The sequence below is a fragment of the Chrysoperla carnea genome, chromosome 1 (genome assembly GCF_905475395.1).
Source record: "Chrysoperla carnea chromosome 1, inChrCarn1.1, whole genome shotgun sequence".
NCBI classification, from domain to species: Eukaryota; Metazoa; Arthropoda; class Insecta; order Neuroptera; family Chrysopidae; genus Chrysoperla; species Chrysoperla carnea.
The window spans coordinates 30,246,506-30,267,838 of NC_058337.1; the positions used below are offsets into that span (position 1 = coordinate 30,246,506).

The 21,333-nt window shown below is 27.8% G+C and overlaps 1 protein-coding gene across 5 annotated transcripts in view; it reads right to left on the bottom strand.

Annotated features, from left to right (window-relative positions):
* Window positions 1–17,573, bottom strand: part of LOC123290915 (tropomodulin) — a 105,271-nt gene extending 87,698 nt beyond the window's left edge. For 4 of the 5 annotated variants that reach the window (XM_044871298.1, XM_044871299.1, XM_044871297.1 and 1 more), the window contains exon 1: window positions 17,427–17,572. In XM_044871298.1, coding sequence (XP_044727233.1) covers window positions 17,427–17,504 — 78 coding nt within the window. In that variant the 5' untranslated portion in view covers window positions 17,505–17,572. Of the gene's footprint in view, window positions 1–17,426 lie in introns of all 5 variants that reach the window. The other variant, XR_006534908.1, reaches the window with a different exon arrangement.
* Between the last annotated feature and the right edge of the window lie 3,760 nt (window positions 17,574–21,333).

The window sequence follows — 21,333 nt, forward strand, 5'->3', positions numbered from 1 at the left end:
AAATTTGTCATTCTTCTCTAAAATTATTTTTAACTTATACATAACATGATATTTTATTTTGTAAATAATCGCTTAAAAAACTAATACCTATATACAATAATAATACATTGATCAAATAAGTAATTTGTAAGTAAAAACATATATTTATCACAAAACGTGAGAGTTTAAAAACAAATGCATCGAATTATTTGTAAAGAAATATTATTTATTATCACCCATTGTGTTAGAGCTAACACAATCACGCCTTCAAGAAAAGTTTTACAATATTTTCATCGAAAACTAAAGATTTACCACACAATCAACTACTCATATGCACTTCCTAACTTAAAACACTTCAATGATAATTATAGTTCAATATAGGTGCGTGGCTTAAAGGTTAATTACTCGCTTTCTACGCAAGAGGTATTATCAAAAACCGGCAATAGAAATTTAAAAAAAATATACATTCATAAATATTACTTTTACAGAAAATAAATTATTGTTTAAGTGATTTTCCACAATTTTACTAGTTATCCAAATTTTCAGTTCCTCAATTATAACAGAAAAATTTCAAATTTAATTTTCTCCTATCCCTTCACGCTCCAATTTCTACTTTTGAAATCGTATTCACTAGAAATCATTAACGAAAAAATCTCCCCGAACACGCACACACGTACACATGCGTACACAGAGATACCAATCTAAAAGTGGTGTTTATATACTATCTTGACCATAAAACATAAAAATATGCTGAAAATTTCTATTTGGATATTAGGACCGATTACAAGAACTTTCCTATTCGTTGTAAGCGTAGTCATGGTAGGGACAATAAAATCGATGCCAGGGCTTCCAGTGGAAAATTTTGGCGATTAAGGACGCTGTTATGACTAATTTGCAGTTCTTTACATGTTAATGTTATAGAAAATGTCAAATTAAAATTATTGAAAAATACTAATTAATTAAACTTAATGCATTAAAAGTTGTGAAAATAAGAGATTAAATTACACAAATATTATTTTTCAAATATAAATTATCATAATTATTTATTTAAATTTGTGAGACAATAATATTAAATTTTCAATGTAAGTCATAACTGCAATCCATACAATTATATATGCATCCATACAATTCTATAGTTAAAGTAGTGTATCGTTGTCATGGAAACGAAACTCGCGCACGGTGCACGGTGCGAATAATTAAAAAATAAAACAGCAATTATTCGTAGTTGTAGGCTTTTTAAAATTGTTAGAAAAGCAAAACAACGTATAACAAGTTCGAGCATGTGTCCATAATTGAAAATTTTATGGGCAGAGACCCCGCCTCGTGAGAATTTTCTTATGTATAAAGTATCCAACAGGACATAAAGAATTCATATACACAGTAATTAATAACGATGATGTTAATAGGGGTTTAAGTTTCCAAAGTTTTCTTTAAAAACCATCGACCAAAAACAAATTGGATGTTAGTTATTAATATTTAAATATTTTAATGTTATAGCCCAACACATTTTTATTATTCATGATACTCATTTTCATCAATCGTAATTTGTCGCACAACAATTTGTCTGAATCAGACTTTTATCTATTTAAATATAGCAAAAAATATTTTATGTTAAGAGGTTCCAGAGTTCTCGTGTATGTGGGTTTCTCGTGCCTTATCCAACCATTAAACTTATCCTAAAATTATTCGAATTTATTTAAATAAAATCATTAAAGCGTCATTAATAATATAAATTTACTTCCAAAGTAAAACTGATTGATAATTGACATAAACAAATAAACACACATTTTCTTATTATGAAATTTCTACGTTAATAAAAATAATTATGATTTTTTTAGCAACATTCATAAATCTGACGCCCCATCAAAAATTAAATTATAATCAAACGCAATAAATTAATAAAAGGAAACACAACATAAAATGTAAATTTAATTTCTTTCACGTCTATGTGTATAGTAACGCAATGTCGCCATCGAATTAGGTTACTTATTTTTTAACACACTTTTATTAGTTGACTTCCTAAATTCCTAACATTGTAAAAAATCTAATAAATTCTTTTCACTCACTTCTAATAATATAGATTTGAAACTGAAAATTTATTATTTTCGGGTTTTCCTAAGTAATTAACTTTTTTTAACAATCCCTTATCTAAATTTTCTGTCTCAGAAGTAAAATAAAGTTGTCCCGAAAAAATTGATTTAACTTTTGAATCCATGTTTTGCTCATTTTCACCTGTTTACGTATAAAACTTATTTACTAAACACTCTGCAATTGTATTTTCTAGATTTGGTATCTATTGGTCAAAAATTTGTATCAATTTTTGCCATTTTGCACGGAGAGTAGAAAGGATGAAAAATGTTATCCCTAAATTTTATATAATATTTAGAAGCGTACCAAAATTTAAAAAATTATTTTTCCACAAATTTGATAAGACCACTCGAAAGCTTGTTTATTTTTCTTGAAAAAGAGCTATTTAAAATTGACGTACGAGCTTTTTGGACAAACATATTCGCTTTTTCGGCAAAAATGGCACTTCTGCACTGTCATATCATTCGAACACTTTAACTGTCTTCTTTTAAGCCCTTGCATATGGTTTCTTACTGATGATAAAAAGTGGTAGATAAAAAGTGGTGACACAAATTTTTGAGTAATAGACTATAAAACTAGAAATACAAGTTTTCATGTAAGTTGTTGAGGTTCCAAAGTCGATGATTTTTTGCAGAGATACAGTTGTTTGAAATTTAGGTAAAATTTTGTTCCCTTAATACTTTGGAGCAGTATATAATTCATTAAGGATACGATGTATCACATTGTTTTTGGAAAAATCGGAAGAGAAGTTTACAGGAGACAATAAGAGATTCAGAAAGAACAAAAAATGTAGGTGTATTATACAATATTTTAAGTCAAATTTATTTCCATGCAATAAATAGTTCGAAAGAAACTATTTCGCATATATTATGTTGTCTAATCTAATAAAATTAATACTCGGCGGATCCGTGGATCATTAAGTAGACAGGAATTTAATTTTCTAATTAAAAATATTTAATTTTTCAATTTTATTGTAATTGTATATTCTACATTTAATTTTGTTATAGGTTTGTGTGTATGGTAAGGTTGAATGTAGCCTCGTTCTAAAAAAACGAGATTTCGTGACTAAGATAAACTTTTATAATAGGGAATATTTATTAAATTAAATTTGGTTCAAATATTTTTTTTTTTCATAGCTTGATTGGCTGGACATTTGAACAAAACCATTATTTTAGTAATTAATTTCTTTTTAATTACTTAAAATTAATTAATAAAAGTACAAATTCAGTTACAGAAATTCAAATTTTTGAAACGGAAATTCAAATTTAAAAACGGACGTGAAGTCATAGTATGTGGTGGCTTGTCAGACTTGTTGAAATACTGTTTGGTATTAATTACTTATATTTTGTATGGTATTACCATGATATATGGTATAATTACTATATACGAGGGTATTACACCTGCAGTAAACAGTACATTGAACTGTCAGCATATGACAGCTCACATATTAATACGTCATCAACAGAGAGCGGCAAAAATAAATCTCAAAATTATTCTCTATTTTAAATATTTTGTGCCCATAATTACAGCATTTTTAAACAGTATTTATGTTTTTTAATTTGTTATAACGGTGTAAACAATGAATTAAAAACATGAATATTCCAACACCAATATTTTATAAATATTTTGGGATTAATAGTAGTTTTGAAAGAAAATCTTTGGAAGCTCTTGTGTAAAAAAAAAACCGAATTAATGTCTCAATAACCAGGTGAAAAATATCTGCATAAATTTTTTTCGAGCTATGTTCTATTTCTATCACGGCATGCTGTAAATAAGATATTAGGGATTGAAAATAATTCTATCAAATTGTATGCTCAATGTATGGAATAAAATTTTTATAATAATTAATAAACATGGAAGTTATGTAAATATTTTACATATAGAATATTTCTTAAATTATAATATCCGTTATTTATACGTATTCGTGTTTAAGAAAAAACATTAACATAACACCGAATAAAATTTATAATGAATGGAAATCCTTGAGAATTTATATTTATTTGCTTAATAGTTTATAATGATTGTTGTTGACGAATGCATTTTAAAACTGGTCAGTAGCAACAACATGATGTATATTGAGCCCCTAGGTACTTTTGAATTATTAGTCTAAGCATATGTAGTCATTTCAAATAAAACTTTTCCTACGTCTGTCTTCATAATAACATAAATTCATTTATTATTTTGTCAAATCATTGAGTAATAGTACAGTTCAAAATTATGTTAACAAATAAATTCGAAAAATCTAACATGAGCACGTTTTTAAATTTGGTGTAAATACAAGATGATTTATTATTGCAATAGATAGATTTTTCCGAGCTACATTTATAATACTCCAGTATGTGGGGAGAAAAACAGAAATTTCTAAATTTTGACCGATAACACAACTTTGGATGAAAATTTGGAATTAAGCCATAGTTCATTCTCTAGATTGAAAGTTATAGGTTGCCGAGAGGTGCTTTTGCCCAGGGTTGTTGAAAAATATATGTTGTAAATGAAAACGAAAATCGATAGAGGGATGAATTCTAAGTAAAAAGTGCCATTCAAGTATATTTCGAAAAGTCGTCACTGTCCGAGTTATTGGCAATTGATATTTGGAATATTGGACGTCAAACTAACTTAAAAATTTGACAGCTCGTAGTGTCTGGTTGCCTACCGGAACTTTGGATCGATTTCTAATCCTTTTCCCGTGATTTAAAAAAAATTAATTTTAGTATAATTTTGGATCTTGCGAAATTTTAACGGTAAGAAAGGGAGTACAATAACTTGGTTTTTATGGGTTTGTTTTTATTTATTTATGTTTTATTTAACTCAAAAACAGGCATGGGCGAGTTTATTAAGTCTAAGTCACCGTTGTTATAACTTTATCGTGTGTCATAAACTTTATTGTGTGTCTCTTTATCCAAGTCCGCATTGCTCATAGAGGAGGAAGCGAGACGGGTATACGACTCTTCTACCTAACTCAGTTTCTCTTATAGTAATGACATAGGTAGAAAAAAACTTTTGTCTCTTTGTCTTACTCGTATTTTAGGTTGTCACTGTCTTCGTATGTTAAGTTAGGAGTCCGAAGGACTTCTGTAAGCCTAGTTTGACCATGCCTGCTTAAAAACTGATGAAGTTACCTCAGGAACTAAAATTAATACTTGTCGCTCTCCAATTTAATTTATTTAGGTACCAACTGACTAAAGATACTTACCAAAAAAGTACCTACGCATTAAAGGTATTTACTACAAATGTCTTACAGTTTCGCATTTATATTCTTTGAAATATAGCAAATTAAATGCAAACAAAAGTTACAAAAAAAAAGTTTTGAGGGTATAATATTTTCCGGAAAAAGAGCTAAAATTTTGTCCTCTTTTTTTTTCATGCGAAAACCTTGTTTTTCCTCTTTTATTTAGATTTCAAACATCAAACTAATATTAATAGATATTTTATGATTCAAAACAGTGATGATTGAACTAATATTCTACATTTAACCATGATGAATCAAAACATTGAGTAAAAAATGACGTATGTATATTATGACGTCGTCGTCCATTTGAGTGAGTGATCGGGAGGGAAGGCGGCATAGGGATATTTATTTATCGTATTTATCGTATTCGATTCGCATATATCGTTTAGCACCATTTATTAAGCATGTGTTTTGGTCGAATATCAAGAGCGGTATGCTTATTATTTTTTAATAATTAATCACATGTGTTTAGATTTAACATAAAAAATTATCTACGTAACTATGAGAAGTTTAAAAACTGACAGAATTATTTGGTGGTCATTACCTTAGCACTGTCTAACAGACAAGTGAAATTTACCAAATTTTAAACACCCTCCGCGTAAGACAGTAACTTTTTAAATGGTAACATAAAAAGCAATTTTTTTTACGCTTATAGGTACTTATGGACAATTTGTGCTTCGAAAATATTATAACTTTCACCCTCCTTGTAATTCGAAGGTAAAGGGAAATTAACTATCATTGTTCTTCATTATTTTTTTTAAAGATTTCAGAGGTTTTCAATTAGTTTTTATGAAACTTTTCGACTTTTTCCATTTATTTTTAATTTTTTCGGTTCATTTTTCAATTTGCCGTTCCAATTCTACATATCACTTTCCTTTGTTTATTTAAAGAAATCTTTTCAATAAACTGATCAACACGCCATTTAAGCTGGGAGAAAATTTGTCTGGAAATGGGTTGAAATTTGATTAAATGAAACACCCAAAAAAATTGAGCTCAAATTTAAACAGCATTAAATTATGTAAGTAACAATTGCAATAAAACCGATCCATTCTTTTGGGAGCTATTAGATTTCCAATAGATGCATAGGGAAACAGTTAATTTGATTATGTTGGAATAGTCAAGCATAATCCTTTTTATAATAAACTTATGATTACCCACAGGACTTGCTGGCAATAACCTTATAGGATGTTCAATATTAATTTTTGTAAATACATTCATATTTATTACAAATCCTAACTAATATTTTAAATGTGAAAATAACTCTGTCTGTCTGTTAAGTTTTCACGCCTAAGTCACTGAACCAATTTTGATGATTTCCGATTTCGAAATAGGTAGGACCTTAGGAAAGGGCATCGGCTTTTTGTTGCGAAAATAAACCTTAAAAGAGGTAAAATAAGGAATGAAAGATTGTATGAGGAACCAATTATTTCTTAATAGTTTATATATCAGCTAATCTAAGCTTATATATATTTCTTTCAATACCTTTTCACTTCTATTAACGCTAGCATGATGAAGTTCTTTCCATTCGACCCGTAATAAAGTCAAATTAATAGATAATTATAAAAAAAAAATCAAGGTAGTAGTAATAAGTCGCAAATTGATAAAAAAGAAACTCCCAAAACTATATTTTTTCTGCAATATATGCTGGAAAGTTGAATTTTTTAGCTTTCGACGTGAAATTTAAAGAAACATATAGCTTAATTCGAAAGGCAGGTTTGAAGAAATGTTTTGACTGTATTTTAGTACCTGTATATACTATATGCTACTCAATATCTTCAAAGATATAAAGCTAATTTTCATAAGTATTTTTATTAAATAAAGTAATTCCATCCCAAACTTCTAATTCCTTTTTAACGCGATTTAATCGATTTCTAGAAAAAAACATATTGTCTTCAAATGATAATCTCTCACCAGGGAATTTTTTTGGATTTGATTTTATTGATAAATTTTTTAGAGAATAATTTCACAAAAAACATTATTTTTATTTTAAGAAAAACCATTATCACATAAACGTTTTAAAATAAAAATTATGATTATTCTTAAAATTAGGTACTACAAAAAAAAAACGACACTGTTTTCGTTTATAATATAATATCAACCTACAATAAAATATAATATACAATAAATATATTCTTTCTGAGACGCGCTCAAAAGTTATTTTTAATCATATTATTCTAAACATTTTCATATATATTACATATTACATATTGCACATATATATATACATCAAATACAGAGTGTTTTTTTTTAAACTTTCCCGCTAATTTTAAAAAAACAGATTATAGTTTTATTTGCCCCAGGTGCCTTCCGGGTCAACCGATGGTCAACTATGTTTTTATAAAATTGAGTTCTAACATACAAAATTTTCAAGCAAGTTGTTTTTTGCTCCAAAAAGTATGTAGTTCCTTAAAAAAAAACGAAGCTACCCCTTGTTTGAACCGGAAGGCGCCTCCGAAAATCAAACTAGACAAATTTTTATTATTCCCGCTGAAAATAAGAAAACTCGGATTTTACCGTTTGTTGGTAATTCCATTCCAATTCGTTTCTGATAAAATTAGCTAGAAACTTTTTTAAAATCATTCTGTATACATCATATTGTTTGTGCTTGCTTCTTCTATTTATTACGAATATTTTATATTTATTTATTTCATGTATTGCTTCATTATTAATTATCTGTGTTCAAAAAATATTATATACAAATTATTATTATAAGCTTTTTAATAATTCATTGGATGTGTATATTATGTTCATCTTGTATCCTGGTGTATACACTTTTTACACTCAATGTATACTCAATGTCACAAAAAATGCTCGTTTTAAAACATTCTAAGTGTTACTATTATAACATAACATATGATGCGTACGCTTAGAATGTTTTAACTGTGGCACTTTTTCTGACAGTGAGTGTACGTAGACAGGGATAGTCTTATAACATAGTAAATGCACTATCCTTTTCTATTTACATTCGGTGTACTACAATGAGGCTAAGAGAACAAATTTATGGTATTTGAACTGGTAGCATCACAAAAAAAATTATTGCGTCTACTAGTTAGTCCGATTTGCTTAAAAAAAGAAGTTTTTTCACCGGGATTATTTTTATTTGGATGCAAGAAATGACTCATTGAAAAATCATGTGCGCTAAAATGAATATTCAAGGTCAAAGGTCCCGAAAATAGGTTTTTCCCAAATATATCTTAAACTATTAAGTTTATGGCAGTTTTAGCTATTATAAAATTTATTTGTTACTTAATTTTTCATAAAAAAGGTGCTATACAAAAAATTAATGGCAGTAATACTTATCAAGATATTTGGCTGAAATAATTTAAAGTTTCATTACAAATGATGCACCAATTATTTGTCATTGCAATAGAAATATTAATTATTTCTTTATGAGCACCGCAAAAAAAAAGAAATGAAAGTATGATTCAAACAACTTTCCTGAGCGTAAAATCTTCTTATTATAAATACACATATACTTCATCTATATAAATAAAAGAAGAAACTGACTGGCTGACTGATTGATCGATCCACGCATAGCTGAAGCCGCAGAAGCATTAAATTTTGCACAAAAGTTCATTATATCATATAAGTGTGCGTTAAGAAGGGATTTTTTGTATTCATCTCCTAAGGGGATAAAATGAATTTGAAAAGCTTGTATGAAACTTGATCCATCTTGAAGTTTTTATATATAAATTTTTACATTTATAACGATGGATAAAAGTAACGGACAGCCACTAGTTTATTTTACAAAACACTCCATTTGTCTTATAATATTCATAATATACAATTACTCTAAATTTTCTCAGTTAGATATTTCGAAAAATATAGCTTCTACGGAAATTTTGTACAGAACCTTTTTTTATGTAAAATTAACTCACAAACAAATTTAATAATAGCTTAAACTGCCATAAGCTTAATAGTTTACGAAATATTATTAAAAAAAAACCTATTTTCGCCACCTTTCACTTGGATTTTTTAGACAGAAAAACCTTTATTTTCCTGGGCACTCATTCCCAATTTTCATTTTTTTTTAAAATCATGAATAACTATTCTTTCCATATGGTTTATAATTATAGTAAATCCGAATTAAAATTTTGTATGTGGAAAAAATAAAAAGAAATTTCGGAATCAAGTCATCAAAAAATTTATTTTCGTAATAAGCAGTTCACAATTTTTTTAATCTAAAATACATACATACGAAGCTGGACCAGGTCAAATGTAATTTATAAAAGACAAATAAGTACTCTGGCCGTAATTAAAACCACACTTGATACTTTCCAATAATTAAAAAAAAAAGTTTTCCAATCATTTTTGTGTGGCTGTATTTTTAATATAATTTAGTTTAATAATTAAAAAATATAATATTAATTTCCCAGGCAGAAATAAGGTTGCTTACTAATGCACAATAGCTAACGCAATCGCTTTTATGTACCAGAAGTACTTCATCACTAGCTAAATTCAACAAGGAAATAAATCTAAATATTATCAAAGATAATCAATGAGATGTCCAGGATATTTTGAAATTTGCCTCAATTCAATAAATCAATTTTTATGTTATATAAATTCGTAATAGCTAATTTATATAATACAAAAATTGATCTAGGGAATTGGGTAAAAAATCGAAATTTATTAAGGAAAGAAATAATTAAAATTCAGCTGTCTTGAATTTAACTCTCGAAAACATTTCCACCTCTCGTACTAATATTTTGTACCTAGTGACAAGTGTGTGAGACTTATCAATTTTATGTGGCGACGCCATGTACACACATATTATATGCATGAAAAATTAAAAATCACAGTTTATTACATTATACGCCAATAAAACAAAATTGATTTCATTCCGTGTTTATTTTTAATCACTTTTATAAAATAGAGGAAATTCTGTTACGAGTGAGTATTACGTCTATGTTTTTAAAATACTATAATATGTATCATCAGTAGTATCGCCGGCTGTCCGATTTCTAGCCAAAGTCTCCGGTTTTCAAGGTCCATCACCGATTTCTGAGCAATGGTTTTAATAATACGATGTTTCGGATTTTATCCAAAAAAGTAAGTAAAATTTATTCTACACTCCATTCGTATTAAATCCCAATGAAGCAATTTTCACAAATTAATCAAAACAAATCAGGTTCATTAAACTGGGGCACTTGTTAAAAATTAAAGCTTGGAATAAAAAAATTCTTAGTTACTTAATTTTGTTAAGGATGCATTCAAAGATTATTTAAAAGGGGATTTATGGAGATTTTGGTTTTAAAAGATTTATGGAAGTAGTTACTATGACCATCAAATTTACTCAAGAAAATTATCACGTATTAAGAAATATCGATTGGGATGAAAATAATTAATATACCTGCATAAGTAGCTATAAAACTTTATTATCGAAATTTTAATAAAGAAGTTGCTTATCCGACAACTTAATCAGAAATATTGACAGGATACAAAGCAGACTGAAAAATATATCACAGATTCGAGTCTATTCGGATAATTCAGGAACTGATAAAGTGCTAAATTGGAGACAAATTAATTACGTCAAGTCTACATCCGAGCCCAATCTTCATCAAAACTTATACTTGATACACAATTTAGTATCTTGCGTATCGTAAATGCCTTTATGTTTTAGATACGATATAACTTTCCAATTGAATAAACCTGGAAGTTATCAAAATTTGTTAATCTTAGCGGAATTAGTTAATGACTATACTGGAAACTTTTATAAGTTAATTATCTAAAATTTCAGAAGTGCACTTCAATAAAACTTTTTAATACGTTTTTTGATTAACAAAGTTTCCAGAAATCACCAAAAATTCCTAGGTCATCGGTCTTTTTATTATTAATTTATCTGTCTATAGTTAGAGTATTGATGATTGAAGAGAGATATCTATATAGTCAAATTTATAAGCAGCACTTACACACAATTTATTATATATTTTTGTAGTTGCGTGGTATTGTAAAGCTAAAAAGCTAAAAATAAACCAAAACTTTTTTACAATATTGTAGGGAAACAAACACCTTCAAACTTACATTATGTTTCCGTATACTATACTATAGATGGCACATTAACGTGATTAAGTGAAGCTTTTTAATACAGTCTATAGCTTTTTACTAATACACAGAAGTCAAATGAAATTAGCAAATAATATTTTTTTAGTGGAAGCGTTGGATAGATTCATTTTTCAATTCAATGCATTTATCTGCACTTCCACCATAATGTAACTACCTAAACTAAACAACAGAAAAACTTATGTCCTTAAAATGGTCGAAAGTCGCTCTGTTAGCTCAGTTGGTTAAAGCGTAACCAATTCCGTCCGCGGTATGCTTAGGGTAGCGGGTTAGACTCCCGCCGTTTATATGCATGAAGGAGGTACACTCAGCCTTTGAAATTGTGGAGCTGATAAATGAAATTTTCAGCGGAAAAGTGATAAAACACACATATGGTATCACAATGAGCTCTATAGCCTAAATGTGTCCTTCGTGGACAGCCAATATAACCCAACCTAGCCTATAATGGTCGAATAAATTTTCCAAATATCCAGTACTATTGCTGAGGTATGCTGAGAAATTAATGTACTTAAATAAGCTGATATTTATGAATGCAACAGTATTGTATATATATGCATATATTAGAGATGTTGTTTATAGGTGTGTGTAACTTCAAGTATAAAAATAATGCGCAAAAAAATTCTTATAAATAACTTTTTTTTTCGAATTACAATATTTTTAATAAATGCATTCTGTATTTATTACAAAACTATGATAATAATATTTATTTTAATTACCTATTAATTACAATAATAATATTTAATTAGTAATCTAAGAAATATGTTCATTTTATTTTATTATTATAAAACTTATATCATTTGTTTATAATAAATAAAAAAAAAAAAACATACTTTTAGGTTTGTTCTAGTATGCTTTTTTTATTACACACATTGTTATGGTTTGACATAATTTCACAATAGCAATGAAATAAAAATTTATTTAACAAAAGTGTCGAAAAAATCATTAAAAATTTATGTCGATTTTGTAAAATGTATAGAAATTATTTTTGTATTATCAAAATTAAAAAGAAAAAAAATTGTTTGATATTAAGATAAACATTTTTTTATTCAGAAAACTTTAATAATACTTAAAATTTTATAAGTTTTCTTTTTGTCGACAAAGCTATTGAACATGTCTTACTTTTTGATTTTATCTCTTTTTCATTTTTCTTGTTTATAATATTGCGAAGCTCAAAATACTTCTAATAAGACTAATTTTAATTTAAAAAATGTTTAAAAGCTTACTAAATTATATTGTTATAGTTACCGTCGAGGTTTATTATTATCCGCGATATTATAATACTGAGTTAAATATACTGAAAAGAAACAAACAAGTAGAGTTCTATCAAAACTAAGTGGCACTGAACAAGAGAGAGTATAGATACGAGTGCACATACATATACATCTTACACTCTCTCTTGCTCGGTGCTACTTTGTTTTGATTTAACTCTATAGCAGTTTACACAGCGACTTTAACAGTCAATACTTTAACAGTCTCTAATTCTTTCTTACAACGAAAATCATAACATTTTAAAGCTAATGTTGAAATATTGACGGATTGTATTCTCTGTGTCATTAAAAACCCACCAATTAAAACAATCTTTGTGTTATTACTATAACATTACGTATGACGCGAATACATTAAGAAAGCGGCTTGCTATTGCAAACATATTGGCATTGAGTATACTTCAAAAAGTGCTTTAGGCTGAGATAGTTTTATTTTTTATATTATCTTGTGGTATGATTGCCACCTATAAGCTCAAAATTATCTATTTAAGGCTAACAAAAGTGAAACCAAAAAATATAATTCATTAAATGGTGGGAGCGCATATAAATAATATAATCAAAACTGCATGCCGAATTTCCGAATGCAATGTCAAAGGCCGAAGGGCAGCTCGTGGCCTGCCCAATAAATAGGAGTAAAATTTAAATATAAAAATTTAAGAACAGCTCTAAGAACATTCTTCATGTATCAATGTCTTTTTCTTCTCGATTACAAGTTTTTAATACCTACATACACGTGAGAATCTCATACAGTACAAATTCGTTTATATTTTATTGAATGAAAGAGAAAAATAATTTTTTTCGCTCATATAAACAAATTTTAATAGTTGTTTAAATTTTTTTGTTTAAATTTAAATGCTCGAATGATTTTTATTTTCGTAATAAGAAAAATTTTCAATTATAAAATGATAAAATATATGTAGAATTAAAAACTATTTATACATCCAAATAATAAATTTTCGTGGGAATTCCATTAAATTTTCAATTTAATACATAATTTTTTTTTAACATTTTAAAATAATTTGTATACGTTTCTTAAAGTCATTGTAAGTAGAAAAAGATCGTATTTTTACACTGTACAGCACTTATTCTTTTTTATTTACACTGAGTGTAGATCGAGGTACAAAGAACAAAATTATGATGATAAAATTTTTAATTGAATAATAATATTATGGTATATAATTAAATGAATAAAAATTTTTAATAAAGTTGATTAAATTCAAAATAGACAAGGTTATTTTAAATTACGTCGTATTGTATATGTTTTTTGTTTATAAAAGTCAAAATTGATATTTTTTGGAAAATTTTAGAAAATTTAATTTGGACATCACATTAATTTTATCATAAATAGAATATGTTTATTTCTCTTTTAATAATAATACTCATTCATTTAAAACAATTTATGCCACAAATATCTTAAAAAATACAAACAAGCTGAATTTATGGGGAAATACATAGTGTTTCATGGGTTGAATATCACTTGGAATCGTAACGAAAAGCGATATTTCAGACGACACCTTGTATACTACTCGTTGGTTTCCCGGTTTGCAATTGAGCTGAAATTTTGCATGCATATGGAAATCTGATGACAATGCATAGTTGTTATGGTAAGCATGATCTGATTTTTCAAGCGCTTCCACCATACTTGATACATAAACGTTTTAAGTTTTAAATTTAAATAAAAAATACTTTCAAGGGTGATTCGGAGTGCCTCAAGCTTTTATAAATAGTCAACTAAGAGTGATTCATTAGAAAAATTGTTTTTTTCTTTTTAGTGCAATAAAAGCTTGTTTTTTTAAAAATATTTTAGTTTATATTTGTATTATTTTTGTTTTTATAAAGACTTCAGAAACGAATCAAATATTACTCAAAAACTTTAAAGAATATTCATATTTTAACCATTGTTTTATCGCTACTAGTTTTATGTACCGGAGAGGACTGTGAGGTCGTTAGCCACGATAACTTAATATATGATGAAATGAATATATGATACTTTGCTTTTATCCCTATAGCATCAACATATAGACCACAACCCATGCTGAAATTTTTCACCTGGAATCATGTTGAAAAAGATCCTCCTATATTTAAAAGTAAATTTAAGTATCATTGCGCCAGTTTTGCGCTTTTGAATACAGGTGAGAATATGAATGTCACACAACTTGCTGTCTCACCCATGCACCACCAAATATGTATGGCGTTGCTGGATACTTACTCTGCATAGATATTCGAAGCAAATTACATAAATGCGTACAGAAATAAATCTTGTAACTTCGGTACCAGAAGTAAGAAAATCGCCCGTCAATTTCCGAAGCCTTACGTGTTTATCTCTGTACGGCATTTATATAATTCGCTTCGAATACTTATGCAGAGTTAGTATCCAGCAACGCCGTACAAACTTGAAGGTGCAAGGGTAAGATAGCAAGGGGTGAGACATTCATATTCTCTACTTTTACATATAGGAGCATCTTTTTCATCATGATTATTAGTGGTTTTGTGGTCTGATAATAAGGTTTTCAGCATGGGCTTGTGGTCTAATAATAAGGTATCTACCGGTTTGTTAACGCCCTAGTATTAGCGGCGGATCAATAAACATTAAATAAGCTAGTGGTAGCGCAGATAAGTAATAAATTAATATCTTGTAAAAGCGTTAGTTGCTTTTTGGCTGGATCATATGACGTATAGTTTATTAGAACATAATGCTTCGATTTCAATAAAAAAATAAGTTCCGGTGTATATTTTGCAGTTTTCAGCCGTTACGAATCAAAACATAAACTATAATAAAAACAAATTTATTTTTTTTGAAAAAACATGCATTCCTTTGCTATGCATTTTATTCATTCCTTGATAGAGAAAATATCAACATTATTTTAATTTTTTCATTGAATATTATCAGTAAAATTTCGAACAATATTCTATAGAATAAAATACTCGTTTAAAAAAAGTATCTGACGTAATAAATTTATATTATTAGTTTTTTACGTTCTGGTATAAATTTTAACGAGGCCTTCAAAATAACTAAAGCATATGCGATAATATTTTATTGGCACAATGTACTTGGGTATTTTTTTTCATTCCAATTAATTTCCGTAAATTTATGATAAAATTATTTTCATATCATATGGAAATTATTTGCATAACCGTTGAGGAAAGTAGTGGAATTATTTTTCTTTAATAAACAACTATGATTTTAATAATCCAATTTTTTCGAAATAATAAGCGTTATTTTTAATAATTGACATTCAATTGATCTTCAATATTATTTTCGAGTAATTTATCAAATTAATTTATTGAACGTTAAGTAAATCGTAACACATGTAAATAGTTGGAATGACGTCAATAATTACTTACTCATAACAGAAGTTAATTTTTTTTATCAAGAGTTTTTGGGAGGTGTAAAGCTTTTGAAATAAACAAAAGAAAACATTGTTTCAAAAAAATTTAATATCATTTGAAATCACCCGTTCATGTTATTTAAAAATATTAGTCCACAGTATGTATTGGTATACTTTTTCATGGTACTAAATTGGATTCGAAAAACAATATGGTACGAAAAAAATAACCCAGCTAAAATAATAAAAATAAAAATACTTAGTCCATAATAAAAATAACCCATGCCAAAAATAATATATGATAATAATAACTTAAAAAAGAATATTCTTGACAAAAATAAACCATGACATAAACAAACTTTATAAATTTGAAGTTTTTTTAAATTCGGAATTTATCATTTTAAACTTTATTTTTAGCCTCATCACAATTTCAACCATAAACAAATCGATTAAACCCAACAAAACTCGATCTAATAAAACTAAACCCAACCACAGTAGTCCACTGTTATTTTTACCAAGTGTTGCTTTTTCCTTGAATTAATTTTGTTTGGGCTATTGTTTTGTCAAGATAAATATACCTTGAATTATTCTTTTAGGGAAAGTGGTTATTGTTGTTCGCGCAGTAATGGCCAGGCGCGGGTTTTGTTTACAATATATTTTTGAAGTTTTGTTTATGATTTCATCAAGACGAGCCTACACTTTTTCTCATTTGGTAGAATTCACGAAAATTTGGAATTTTCTTCAATTCCAAATGCACCGAATTCAATTCCAAACTTAAAATTAACGAATGCCCTCTTTTTGTTACTATAGCAAATGTTGATCATTTGATGCATGTGACAACCCAAAAATTACAATTTTTGAAGTATGAAGACGCAGAACATTTCTTTTTGTTATCTATCGGAAAATGACGTTTGAATTTGTTACCTAATTATATTCTTATTAGAATACTAAAAAAAAGTATATTACTCCGTGCTAACTTTTAAAGTTTTCCGAATGCCGTGAAAGAAAATGTTAAATTTGTGATAATTTTCCCTGGTAAAAAATATATTATACTCGTCACAATGAAGCTACATATGAATTTTCAAATATGTTAAACAATGTAAAAATACACGTACTGTAGACTATCATTATGATATTCACATTAGAAAAGTTATTTTTCAATTTTATCAAGGTTAAAATTACCGGACGAAATATAAATTTGTAAACGATCCAAAACGAATTTAAAATATCTAGAAATATTTCTGCATAATTTTTCTATTTATTTTTTTGCTTTAAATTTTAATTAAATAAAAATATTCTTATAAATAAATTATTATTCTTTTGTAAAACAGGTGAAATCTTAATAATGATAATTAATTTTTTGTTAAATATCTAAAAAAAAAATCATACAATCATGAAAAATAAGGTTAAATTTCTCTTATTGATAAGTAAGAAATCTGTAATTTTAATTGTTATGAAAAAAATACAATTGGAACAAACCTCTGATATTTTAAATGTTTTTCGAACAACTTTTCGACGGATTTCTCCTTCGAATGTCTCCTCAACTGTTTCCGACATTTTCACTGATTTTTATACAAATGTACACAGAATAAAACACACTTTTTTATTGATTAAAAATTATTGATAAAATAATGTTTTTTTTAATGTTAATAATAATTTTCAAAACAATATTTATAAATTACAAGAGCTACAAGTAAAGTAGTATATATGTATATATTATGTATGTCAGTCTATCTGTCCGCTTTGCGTTCACATATAACACTGATGTCTAAAATTAATATACTTTGGCGAACGGAACTGTCGTGTTTTTTTTTCTTAATGCTTGCAATATACTGGTTTGTGCTACAAGAAGCGTTAGTTGATTTAACAGTGCTAATTTATATACAACCATGTTATGTGTTATATATTAATCAAGTCTTCTTTATGTATTAGCCTAGAGGCTAAGCCATAACACTTTAAATTTTGGGGTAATGCGAAGTTATTTGGTAAAGATGCACTAGTGGGAACCATTTTAGAGTTTTTCTTCTGCCCTAGAAAACTTAATTTCCCAATATTTCTTAAAACATACAAAATAAACAATGGACTGAGTTGATTGTTGAAATATCCTATATAGACAGTGTTGAATATCGGTGCTTGTATTAATTTTATGAATAAGATAAAAAAAAGATTTTTTCAGGATTTTGTTCGTTTTTTTTGGAATCTACTATCTTATGAAGGTACCATAAGATATTTTTTCTTGAAGGTAGGTACTTAGAAATTTCTCTATCTTTTTGGCCGAATTTGAGCCCTCGCGGGAAAATAAAGGTATTTACGAAAAATGTGTCAAATAAAAGTTGTTTATTTACACCTAAGAAATATTGACTTCAAACCTTACTTTTTACGTCCTGAGTACGCTATAACAATTTCAGCTCGATATATCTTTTCGTTTTAAAGTTATGCTGATGACGGACGGACAAACAAAAATGAACGAATTAGGAGATTTTATGAACACCTCTAACAAAATTTTGTTTGTAGCATCAATATTTCTAAGCGTTACAAACTTGGGACTAGACTTAATATATTATCATATATACATAGAGTATAAATATACGACACAAATTTTAAAAAAAAGTCTACAAAAACAGTTTTTAAAAGTAATTTTTTTATTTTTCACAAATCGAGTTAGACGCATTGTAAAAGTTGTATGTGTTTAGACTTTAATAAGGCTTCTGCGTCAGAGATAACGCTTGACGATTCTATGTTTCATCATATAATCATTCAAAAAGAATGAGAAAACCTTTTCTTTTGCAAAAATATCACCAGACATATAAAAATATTCCCTCATTTAGACAAAATTGGTTAACTTTTCGGTCCCCTAAAATGTAGAAACGAGAAAATGAGTTTTTTACTTATAAAGGAAAAAATAACAACTAGTCTTATATAGCTTGAAATATTTGTATGCTTTAAATTTTTATGTTTGTCAGTTTCCAGCTATCGTGGCCTTTTTGTAACGAAAAAATTCTTAAACCTATTAAAATTGAAAACCTTTCAAATTTTGCTGCCCGAATACAGCACTGATGTTTGCATAATGAGATTGGTTTTTGTACAGGGTTGTTTATAAGATGTTACCAAATAAATGGAAGACTTTTTTTCTAATTTCATCGATAAACATAGGATTTTATAATTTTTATTTAAGTCACGTAAAATTTTCAATAAAAGAAATATTTCTAATAGTATCCTCTTAATTACAGTACCCCAAACTGCAAAGCTGGTTCCACATTTACGGCTTACCGTCTGAACTATATTTTATTAAGATGATTATTGTTATGTATGTACCAGTGGTGTTCCGAATACCCGTATTCGTAACCATGTCTATATCCATGGATTTCCGCTATGAAATAAAGATCCAATAAATCCGTTTTTTTATCGCATCTTTTACGTGTTGTTTTTTTATAAAGTGTTTGTAGATTTAATGTAAATAGGAAAAAAATTAAAAACAAAAATCACAACAACAAAAAACTTTAATTAAAACACCAACAAAACTTGAAGCACTAAAATAAAAATCGACATCCGTATCGATGAACCTTGGCAATGAAAATGTAAACGTATCTGTAGTTTACTGTAGGTACAGAGAAGGGGTATAGTTTCGTGATTAACATACCTACTAAACTTCGTGAGTGGCTTCATTTCAGTGTAACCTACAACATTTACATTTACGAAAACTTTGAAATTAGGGCGTTTTCAATATGGAGAAAATGGAAAAAATGTCAATTAAACAACCTATTGAAAAAATCTACGATAAATAAATATAATAAGAGAGAATAGTAGTGGTCTACATAAGTTTTGGGCCGTTTGGTCTCCACTCCCAACATGTCCGAAAAACAGGGTAAGAATATTTATGAACAGCCGAGTAATTTTTACACAATTTTTTAATAAATATAAGTAAAATTAAATGTATATATTGGCCTGCATATTTCATGAGCCGATTTCTCAGACCTACGCCTTAAACATGTCAGTTTAACGGCTATTTGTTTTATTATATTAACGCCCCTATTTCCAAAGTTTTCGTAAATAAAAAATGTTGTAGAGCTTATACTGAAATGAAGCCACTCACGAAGTTTCGTGAGTGTGTTAGTCACGAAATCATACCCCCCTCTGTATTGTAGGCTACTGTATTCGTGGTACTACATTTTTATCGACCCGGCACACCTCTAGTATAAACTAGCTGCTAACCATTGTTATCAATAGACAAAATTAGCATCATCAAACAATTAATGGTCTTTAACGACTGTTACTGACACGACTGAAAAATATTTATGAAAATTTGTTATTATTATATCTTACTTTAAATATTTTTAAACAAAGGAAACAAAGCTAACTACATTCTTTATTGTTTTAACGTATTGTTATTAGCTTTTGGCATAATAAATGTTTTCAAACGCTTTACATTCGTTACAGCAATTGGGGCTACCTAAAATTGATCTATTTATCTATTCGTCTAAATACAATCTTCCTATCAACTTATCTTATCAACACTATCAACTTCCAAGATGATGATAAAATAAAGTTCAAAAACTAAAACCTACACGACTACAAAATCACGCTCTATAAAGTATAAAGCAAGAAAAAATTATTAGCTGAAGTTTTTATTATTAGTAAAATCGTCATTACAGTAGGGGGACTTCTAAGATTCAAAAGTTTTCTAGAGATGGGTCTCCCGACTGTAATGATAATAAATTTCATATGATAATATTTTCTTGCTTCATACGTTTTGTAGTCATTGCAGTTTTTGAACTTTATTTTATCTAAACTAGTTTGGGGATATCTATAATTTTGCGATAAAATAAAACTATATATATATTTTGAAATGTACTGATTAAGCCCTTTCATTTCATACTCAACATGGTATTAAAAACTTAAAATTTTTTTTATTACTTAACTTTATGTTCTATAGAGGGGGCCCTCTTCAGTTTTATGTGACTTTATATAGCCTTTAACTAGCGGACAATCACGACGCTTCCAACGATACCTTATTTGTCAAATTATGATAAGTAGTTTAGAAGTTATGAGGGAACAGATGAACATACATGCATAGATCATACTGGTCAAACACATAACCCTCGCTGTCGTTGGGGAAAAAATAACTTTCCATAACTGCTTTAAACACTACCATATTAATTAATTTTACAATAAAAATGACCAGGATATTAAATTATTGTTCTATTGGTTTTCTACAGCTTTACTAATTATCAAAATTTCTAGTTTCTTAATATGAAAGACAAAATTTTGAAGTTTTATTTTTCTCCTTAAATTTGATGAAACTTGATATAAAGGGCTCATTGAACTTTTAGGTGAGTAGTTTTTCATACAACGATTACAATCCTGTACAAAAAGCTTTATATTGGAG